The sequence below is a fragment of the Rhipicephalus microplus genome, chromosome 1 (assembly GCF_043290135.1).
Source record: "Rhipicephalus microplus isolate Deutch F79 chromosome 1, USDA_Rmic, whole genome shotgun sequence".
NCBI lineage: Eukaryota > Metazoa > Arthropoda > Arachnida > Ixodida > Ixodidae > Rhipicephalus > Rhipicephalus microplus.
This window is the reverse complement of record NC_134700.1, coordinates 82,445,348-82,455,219: the sequence shown is the minus strand read 5'-3', so window position 1 is coordinate 82,455,219 and position 9,872 is coordinate 82,445,348. Positions and strand designations below refer to the sequence as shown.

The following is a 9,872-nucleotide window of genomic DNA, read 5'->3' as shown; positions in this document are numbered from 1 at the left end:
ATCCCACATGACGATGGTGTAAGGGCACTTGTTGAATCGTATGGCACACACAACCCTGTCGCTTATCCAAGCAAAAAAGTAATTGAAATCTTCACAAGACTTGTACTCGATTTGAACAGCTTTGAATTTAACAACCAGTACTATCTTCAAATCAGCGGTACGGCAATGGGTACAAGAATGGCCCCAAACTACGCTAACATATTCATGCACCACATAGAGTCCAATTTTCTTTCATCTTGTAATATCAAACCATTACTCTATAAACGGTACCTAGATGATATATTCATAATTTGGACACATTCAGAAAACGAGCTCCTCAAATTCATACAGGCTTTCAACCAGGTACACCCCAGCATTCATTTTACACACACCTACTCTAACACTGAAATAAACTTTCTTGATGTACTCATTCGAGTTGACGATGGTGCGTTGGTAACTAACGTATACAGAAAACCTACAGACAGGCAACAATACCTGCACTTCAAAAGCTGCCACCCGCGACATTGCAAGACCAGCATTCCCTATTCCCAAGCACACAGATTTCGACGAATCTGCTCCCGCACCGAGGACTTCCACAAAAACAGCACACATATGCGCGAAGTACTCCTTAATCAAGAATACCCGCCAGCTATCATCGATGACGCCATCAAAAAAGCTGAAAATCTGGACCGCCAGATTCTTCTCAACCACCAGAGAAACGCCGACCAACACCGCAACAAAAACTTGCTATTAACTTTCACGAGCAACCCACCGAACATAAACAAGGTCCTAAGAAAACACTTTAACATATTGGAACAGAGCGTGCGACTATCCAAAATTTTCACTTCTCCTCCTTGTGTTGTATACAGAAGGCCGAAAAATATAAAGGATCATTTAATAAATTCAAAGATAGGTGTGAAATCTCAAATTGGGTGTCACCCTTGCGGAAAAAGCAGATGCAGGGTATGCAAACACATGCAGACAACGACAGTGGCGAAAAGCACCCACTCGGATTTTAAGCACAGGATAAGAGGTGCACTAGACTGTGACTCAGACAACGTCATATACCTCCTGGAATGTGGGGTATGTAACAAGCAATACGTGGGCCAGACAGACACTCCGTTTAGAATTAGATTCAACAACCATCGGGCACATGTACGATCTCTGCCAGGCCTTCCACTTTCAAAACACTGCACATTAAAAGACCACAGCTTTGATGACATCAGGGTTACACTACTAGAAAACAAATTTCGAACAATCAGAGAACGGGAACAACGGGAATCTTATTTTATCTACAAATTTAACACGATAAAATACGGAATAAATGAACACCCAGGCACTCTGTCTGCGTTACAACAACTAAAAGACGCAAACGCTTCTCTCTAATCGGTCCGGTTTCATTACGACAATAATATTACCCGCTAACAAAGCTTTTGGCCTATGCATCTGACAACATAGAAAGGATTTGCCTCATCAAGCACAGCCGGAACACACAGATAAGTGGTCCCGGATGTCGTATTGTCCCCCCCCCCTTTTTTTTCTTTTTCTTTTTCTTTCTCTTCTTTAAGTTGAAACGGACATTCTGTTCCTTCACTGACAAGGAGCTGACAACTAGGTGGTTTCGTTAACTTTTTCGTGAATGCGCGCATGTCTTCCCAAGTGAGCCGCAACTGTGTGGTGACTGTCTCGGATGTCGTACAGTCTCCCCCCCCCCCCCCAATGGTTTTTTTTTCTTCTTCTTCTTCAATTTTTAACGCACATTCTGTTCCTTCACTGACAAGGAGTCAATGCATATAATGAATATTGATGGCAGTGCCTCATTCACCGGCTTTTTCGCTTCTCCCGACGCCACCAGCATGCACTTAAAGCGCTTAAGCCCTCCCCATTAACTTGTCATACAGTTCAAAGAGGAACAAGCCGCCAGCGGACTACACGGAACGGTGAAATACAAAAACGGCGGCTCCCTGCCCACTTGGGGAAGTGTGGGTGCGGGGGAGGTATTGTTGACAATGATGACATTCCTCATCTACCTCTGCCCTACTCTGTTGAAATGCTGCCCTTTTCTAATTACGCCGTGTCGGTCTTGCTTCTTCTCCTAGATTTTCTATATTTTATTTATTGTTTGTCCTCCGGTTTCGCTGTTTCTTCTTTTTCCTTTTTTTTCTCTCTCTCTCTCTCTCAATTGACCCCTCCCCTCCTGTCTCGACAGGATATAAAAAGGCACGGAACATATGTAAATAGTATTATGCCTTGAAAAAGACAGGGTTCCTGTCGAAACGTCGGCACAATAAACAGTTGTTATGTGAAAGCGCATCTACTTTCTTATTTATATATATATATATATATATATATATATATATATATATATATATATATATATATATATATATATATATATATATATATATATATATATATATATCCTGATCCATCCTCGCAATGGTTGAGAGCCAAGCATTTAGGATCTACACCTACAGACGAGCGTCGGTCAGCGTTCCTGAGGCGGAAGCGGGACCAGGCCGAGTCTATTCAAAGTCCAGCTCTGGTGGCCTACTTCGAGGTTCAAGGACGTGTCCTGCCGCGCGGCTCCTGCCTGGGTGCAGCTGCCGGAAGTGGGTTCATAGATGAGGCCTGCCTGGTGCTGCCTTTGTGGACCGTTGGCTGATCATAGAGCTTGGGAGTCGCGGCCAATTATGCTGAGGTGGCCCCCGAGTAATCTGCAACAGTGCTGCTCATGGCAACAGTTCTGTGCGTTCCGGCCATGTCACACCGTGTGACCGTGCACCCTCCGTGCCACTTCTGCCCTGTCGCACGATGATTGGCACATCACGACGGGAGGACAGTGCTCCGAACTATCATGTGGTGTTTTTCTTATTTTCCCTTACCAGGCAGGAACTCTGCGCGCTCGACAGGGTTGCGCAGTAACGAAGCCGAGCTCTGAACAGCTTACGACGGCCTGCTGCGCTTGCTTGTCATTACCTTGTACATATAGTTCTTGGTTTATCGTTTTCTTATCTACTCTTCACTAGCGTGCTTCATAAAGTTTTGTTTCTATATACCTCTATGGAGTTCATGCAAATACTTTCTTATTCGTCAGTCGCAACCCACGTGCCGAACGTCCATATTTTCTTGATTGAATGATCCGGTAACGAAAAAAGCTCAGCCTATTGCGGTGCTGTTCTTAACAATTCTTTTACCATATACTTCTGCTTAGATAGCCGTAATGATTTACCTAGCGCGACTTTACCCAATTATTCACCCATGTCATCCAAAATCATTGAAACTCTTGGAGTTGTATGCCTAACTCAAAGGCTTAGGAATAAATTATCTCCTGGTTATAATGACACTATCACAAAATTTTCAAAAAGTACTAGCGCTTACAGTTCCATTACAGTTACTAAAATTTTCCAACAGTCATTAGATGCTTCTACTATTCCTAGTCAATGTTTTATTGGGAAAGTCGTTCCACTTCATAAATAGGGTAATAAACAGTCTTCAAACAATTATCGTCCAATCTCTATAATAGTATTTGTTGTAAGATGTTCGACCATATAATGTTTAGAAACATAGTCAATTTCTTAGAATCGAATTCATTTTTCACGTCACCACAACATGGCTTTCGTAAAACCTATTATTTATGTGGAACACAGATAATATAATTCACTCATCACTTACATTGGATTCTTGATAACTCATCCCATGCCGACTGTATTTCTTTAGATTTCTCACAAGCTTTTGACAAGGTTTGCCATAGACTGCCTCTTTACAAACTACACCAACTAAATCTTGACGGTAACCTTCCAATGTGGATTGAATGCTTTTTCACTAACAGAGCACAATTAGTTAGTGCAAACGGTCATAATTCTTTTTTTCGAGAAGTTCATTCTGGCGTTCCGCAAGGGTCTGTCTTAGGCCCCCAGCTGTTGTTCCTCATTTATAATATTGACATGTCAGCAATTGTATCATCTAACATTCATCTATTTGCTGATGACTGTGTTATTTATTGAGAAATCGCTAGCGATAATGACATTATTATATTGCAGTCTGAACTTAACGCTATATCTAACTGGTGTGAAAAATGGCTAATGGACCTAAACATTAAAAAGTGTCAAATCATGTGGGTATCAAGAACTTGCATTACATCACATGTTTACTATCTTATTAACATTCTTTGGCATTTTGTTAACTGTTATAAGTATCTTAGAGTTCACATAACAACTAACCTCAACAGGTCACCTTATACTGAATACTTCATTAACAATGCTAACCACATGCTTCGCTATTGAATACGTAACTAAACGCTCCACATGGCTTAAGACTGCAGCTTTATAAAACACTAATATGCTTTAAACTTGAATATGCTAGAGCCGTGTGGGACCCCACCTATGATAATCTGGTAACTTTTCTTGAAGTTGCTCAGAATAACTCCGTTCGTTTTATATTGTTCAGTTATAACAGAACCGCGAGAATATTCCCATTGAAAACTTTCCTTGCACTCCCTTCCTTAGCATCTCGCAGAAAAGTCGACCGTTTAACAATTTCACAAAATATACGATCATCCTATCTTGCATGACAAACTACTACTTAGCCCACAGCACATATCCCAACCCATTGACTTCCACCACAAAGTAGGCATCCCTTCCTGCAACACAAAAACTTTCTTCAATTCATTTTTGCCTTCCACATCAAAGGAGTGGAACAGACCTCCCGGTGACATTGTTGCTATTAGCGATAACAGCTTGTTCCGTGATTCATTAGCTAACATTGTCTAGTAAGTTGTTTTTGTTGCAATAGCTAACATTGTATAATTAGGTTCTGTATTGTGTTAGCTAACATGTATTATTAAGTAGTGTATTAGCAGACATTGTACTTTTAAAAGATTATTTGTACAATCTAGCGGTATTCACTGTTTTTTGTTCATTTAGAACTTTTTTGTTAAAAACCCACCATTCTCTGTAATGCCATTTGGCCCTGAGAGTAAAATAAATAAATAAATAAATAAATAAATAAATAAATAAATAAATAAATAAATAAATCATCACACCTGTGTTCCCATGGGCAGTATTTCTTTCATATGCGGCCAACACTACATAGGTCAGATTAGCCGCTGCCTCAATAGCTGCCTAAACCCTATATTCACACCTTGCGGGACTCCGTGAAAAATGTGGGTGCATTCTAGAGTTCAGCGATACTACCGTTCTTTTCCGGGAGAAAAACAGAACAACATGAGAAGTAATGGGAGCCTTCCATATCCACAAAAATTCTTCCACGTGCGTCAGCTAGCCTACTAACCAGTGAAATGACTTACCTAGATAAGTTTTCGACGCTGAGAGAGCAGGCCAGCGATAGCCATTTGCTCGCTTGCCAGCACATGTGTGATCTTTGACCTCAGTTGTGTGATGTTTCTGTATGATGTCTTCATGGGAAGGAAGTACGGGATTTCTTTTTTGCGTTTTTTTGCATTTTTAACTCTAAGGTGATAGCTGTTCTCCTGTTTTTTTTAGGGGTGAAGCTCCTTATGGCGTGGCTTGTGCGTCCCTCGTAGAACGTAACCACCAGTGGCACATACCCGAAATAGCAGTCCTTACAATGTCTGCTGGATGGGGGCACTTGTATATGATGAATACATGATGAAAAGATGTGAGATGGCTGTGCTTGGAGTTTTCTCTAGACATATGGACGGACGAACGGACTGACACACGCATGGACGGACAGACAGAGGGGCCCACGGACGGATGGACAGACAGAGGGATGGTCGCAAAAAGAGATGGACGGACAGACAGACGAATGAACAAACGGACGGATGCACCAAGGATCACACAGATAGGCGGATGCAAGAACGAATGGACAGACAGACTGACGAACGCTGCGCCCCACCAATCATCATTCACTCTATGGATATGCTGTGATTTTTTAGATTGTAGTTTCACGCATGCGTTTTCGTATTTGGTGTAGGATAAAACATGGCGTTATATGTGCATAAATGCTCGTCTGTATAATTCTGTTTTTCATTTATTGCCTGTTTACGGGCTCTCAATACCACTACGTTCAACAACAAACTATCCCAAATTTCAGTGCTTGTTCTCTCCGTGTCCTTCGCGTGATATAGATTCCCATGGCATGTGGGATCTGCCAAATATCATATTTCCGACGGCGATGTAGCGTGGAAAACACTTTATTAGTGTAAGCAGTTTTACATTTAGAGACCAGGGGAAACGATAGCACAGCACACTCATAAATTCCTACTAAAGGAAATTAACCATTCCCAAAATCTTCTGGTGTATGCTAAATTGGCATTTTGGGTAGCCCACTGTTGAGTACGCAGCAGATTTCTAAGAATTACCAGCATAGCAATACCACCTTGGGTGTGAACCGCCACCTGCAGACCGTAGCAATGCTGGCCAACGCCAAAAAGACAGTTTTTTAAGCAGCGCGGAAAGATGCTCTGAGCCTTAAAAATAGGCTTCAGTGCAAGACTAAGTTTGGTTTTCACTACGAATGCACAGCATCAATACAGTCAAGACGCTGCGAACTGCAACATGACAAAAGAACAAACGAAGAAAGGAGGCAAACTCTTTCCTTAAACATGCGATGGCTATCGAAGATAGGCCATACAATGAATTAGCAGCTTAAAGGAACCCGATGGACAGCAGTCTTAAGGAAACAAACTAACCGATAAGGTATTTATTCGTGCACAAGAGCCAGTTAACTTTTCCACGGATTGCATAATTTGTTTTGACTGCGTGTAGCTTCGAGACAGCCTTCGCCAGACAAGGAAAATAATTCAGAAAATACATCTAAGACATTCCTAAGCCTCGCGGCTTTGACGTTTAACAGTTCAGTCACTCACGCAGCTACCAAGGTCACCCATTCGACGACCGGCGAGGAAAAAGGCATGAGATTTCCTTTCGAACGCACCTTAACCAAAGCGGAAGCGCTAATCACCTGCAGACAGGCATATGACATGTCTCCGTTTCGCAAACTCCGAGATTCTCGCTGTCGGTTTGGCGGCTCGGAAATGATAAAATGAGATGACACTGGCTGGTCCTCCAGAAAAAAAAGAAAAAAACAAGCTGGCGCTTCCCGCCTTATAAACAAAGAACGAGCAGCGGGCGCATTCAGACCTTGTTGGATAAAACTGGCAGTTCTGTTCACCGCAGGATCTCTTGGATCGCGTGTCAGCAACCACAGCTACAGAAAATGGAAGCGAATCGCATCTACTGTAAGTTGATCGTTCTTCTAGACTACCTTATTTACAGATAGCCTGTTCTCAAAAATAAGGTCAATCCAGGCGGGGGAGTTGGCAAACTTCTTTTAAAATGGGGGCATCTCGTTGCTCTGAAGTGGGAGCCGGGCAGGCAAATGGTCATTTTGCAGCATGTATTTTATGTCCAAAAAAAATTGGGGGGGGGGGGTTGAAAGATTGGGTTTGCTGCACGATTTTCGGCTACGCCACTGATAGTAGGAATAATATAAAACGAATAACAACTTTGATATTTCTTAGATATGATTGTTATGAACTGATGCGAACCAACGGTGAGACAAAATATCATTGGTAAGGCTACACAATTCAACAACATATTACCCGCATAAAGATACTATTTACAACTTCTGATTATTTGCGTTATCCGCCGTGATGAGATAGCGGTTATGGCGCTTGCCTGCTGACCCCAATGTCGCCGGCAGATCCAGGTTCTGGTGGTTGCATTTGCATTGAAGTGAAATGCTGTATGCTTGTCTGCTATGCGATCTCAGTGGCCATTAGACATCACACGCTCAATATTCCCGGAGTTCTCCATTGCGGCGTGCCTCATGACCATATCGTGTGTCTTGAATACGTTAAACCCAACATATTATTATGATTATGATTATTATTATTTTTTATTATTATTATTATAAATATCATTATTAATATTATTATGTTCGCATGCCAATGAACCGTAGGTGACAATGCATGATTCTGCAGTTTAAGATATATATACGAGACCTTGATGCAGACATTCTTTTGTGTTTATTTCTTAGCTTGTTTTGCTTGATTACTTTTCTTTCGGTTGCGCACAGGTAAAACGTGCTTTCTATATTATGCTGTTTCTTGAGTAAAGAAAAACATTAGCGAAGTTTCAACTAAATATACAGTACTAAAAACACAGTGGAATTAATGGGCATCCAGGTAGTCCTGGCTGTTACTGTTTTTCTTAGCTTTGAAAACGTTCTACATTTATTCTTTATTTCTTTCTTTTCACCACAGACCTCGTGAGACCGAGGTTTGTCGTGTGGCATAGAAAGAAAACGCTCTCAATCACCACCCACCAACATGTTCATGGTTTACAACAGAAGCTGTAACACGTGGCTTATAATCAGTGTTTGCTATACCTCTTAATTTTTTTTATCGGACCAGCTTGTTGAGTAGTAGAATCTGCCCAATTTGTGTAAACCCTACAATTCTTATACGCCTTGAAGAATTTTCCTTTCGAGTACCTTATTTATGGAGCACCGCTTGTAGAGGGAAGTCAAAATATTGTACTTAAGCCTATATATTTTATTTGAGCTTATAGCACTTGTTTTATGCATGTAACTAGTACGAAAGTGCTCATTTTAAGGTGAACTTTCGCGCTCATAAAACTGAGGTCATACAAATTTTAAACTCATCCTAGAGCTTTCTTTTTATTTCTCAGTTCTGAATGTTGTTTTGAATGTAGTGCGTCGTAAGCTGGAAAGCTTAAAATACAAAGACATTTATTTCATTTCACAGTGTTATCGGCAGTCGGAAGAACATTGCTCTAAAATTTGCTTATTACAACTGACGAAGGTTCACACTCTCTTCGGGAGCTAAGGGAAATGCAGCCGCGGCATAAAGTACTTGCACTTTAAGCATAAGGTATTTTACAACACGTGAGCTATACAGTACAGTAGAGTAACTACATGGTGTCATGTGCCATATAAAATATTATGCATATTCTAACATACAAGCTACTTTTTCACTCTACGCATGCATAAGTACTTAGTTCAGGCGTTCCTAGTTTAGACATCCTCCTCAAAAAGAACACCTTCCTTAAGGAATTAGCAAGACAATCATTATACTGGTGTTCCAAGTAAGTTGGCCAGCAATCGGTGGTCCAAATATTTAGACTATAAGCTACCTCACCAACAGCGAATCACGGGACTTAGAATTAGTGACCTACACTGGAGTCCGCCCGCGTCCGTATTAATCCAGATTGAACCAAAACACATTTAAAACGAACCACGTTGATGTGAACTTACTTTTATTGCCCGAAAATGTGTCGTAATCTTTGTGAAGTTATTTTCAGTGCGCTGGTATCATGTACAATCTTCGCGACTCAGGTATAGTGTTAGAATTTGTTGTACTTCCACATTTGGTGTCTTACTGAGGGCTATGTCTGATTTTTTTTTGTTTGCTCAGCTCAATAAAGCAGCTAGTAGGCCCATAAATACGTGAACCTCCTAAATTCACTATTTAAATCTATAAGTGAATGAAGAGTGATTCGGTTGAACGAATTAGGGGGCCTCTAAGAACACACGTTTTACAGCGAAAGCTGTTATAAGATCACAACTCGTGTCACGCGCAGTTGTCCGCCGCCGCCACCGCCACCACCGGTGTCCGTTACTTAGCACCAATGCCACAGTACGGCTCGAACCCGGGTTCCAACACATTATTCTACCACTGAGCAACGCCGGTGCTTGTAACTTGTAGTCAAACTTGCCTTAGGCAGGCTTGACGTAGCACCAATGACACAGTGGGGCTCGAACACGGGTGCCAGCCCAGTATTTTACCACTGAGTAACAACGGTGCTTGTAACTTGTAGTCAAACTTGCCTCAGGCAGGCTTGACCTAGCACCAATGACACAGTGGGGCTTGAAACCTGGTACCAGCC

At 41.6% G+C, this 9,872-nt stretch overlaps 1 protein-coding gene across 1 annotated transcript in view; it reads left to right on the top strand.

The window, feature by feature from the left end:
• Positions 1-7,114: 7,114 nt before the first annotated feature.
• LOC119178624 (uncharacterized) overlaps positions 7,115-9,872 on the top strand; it is a 37,442-nt gene continuing 34,684 nt past the window's right edge. Inside the window, exon 1 of the mRNA XM_037429845.2 lies at positions 7,115-7,201. Within this exon, the coding sequence (XP_037285742.2) occupies positions 7,180-7,201 (22 nt within the window). The 5' untranslated portion in view covers positions 7,115-7,179. The remainder of the gene's footprint in view (positions 7,202-9,872) is intronic.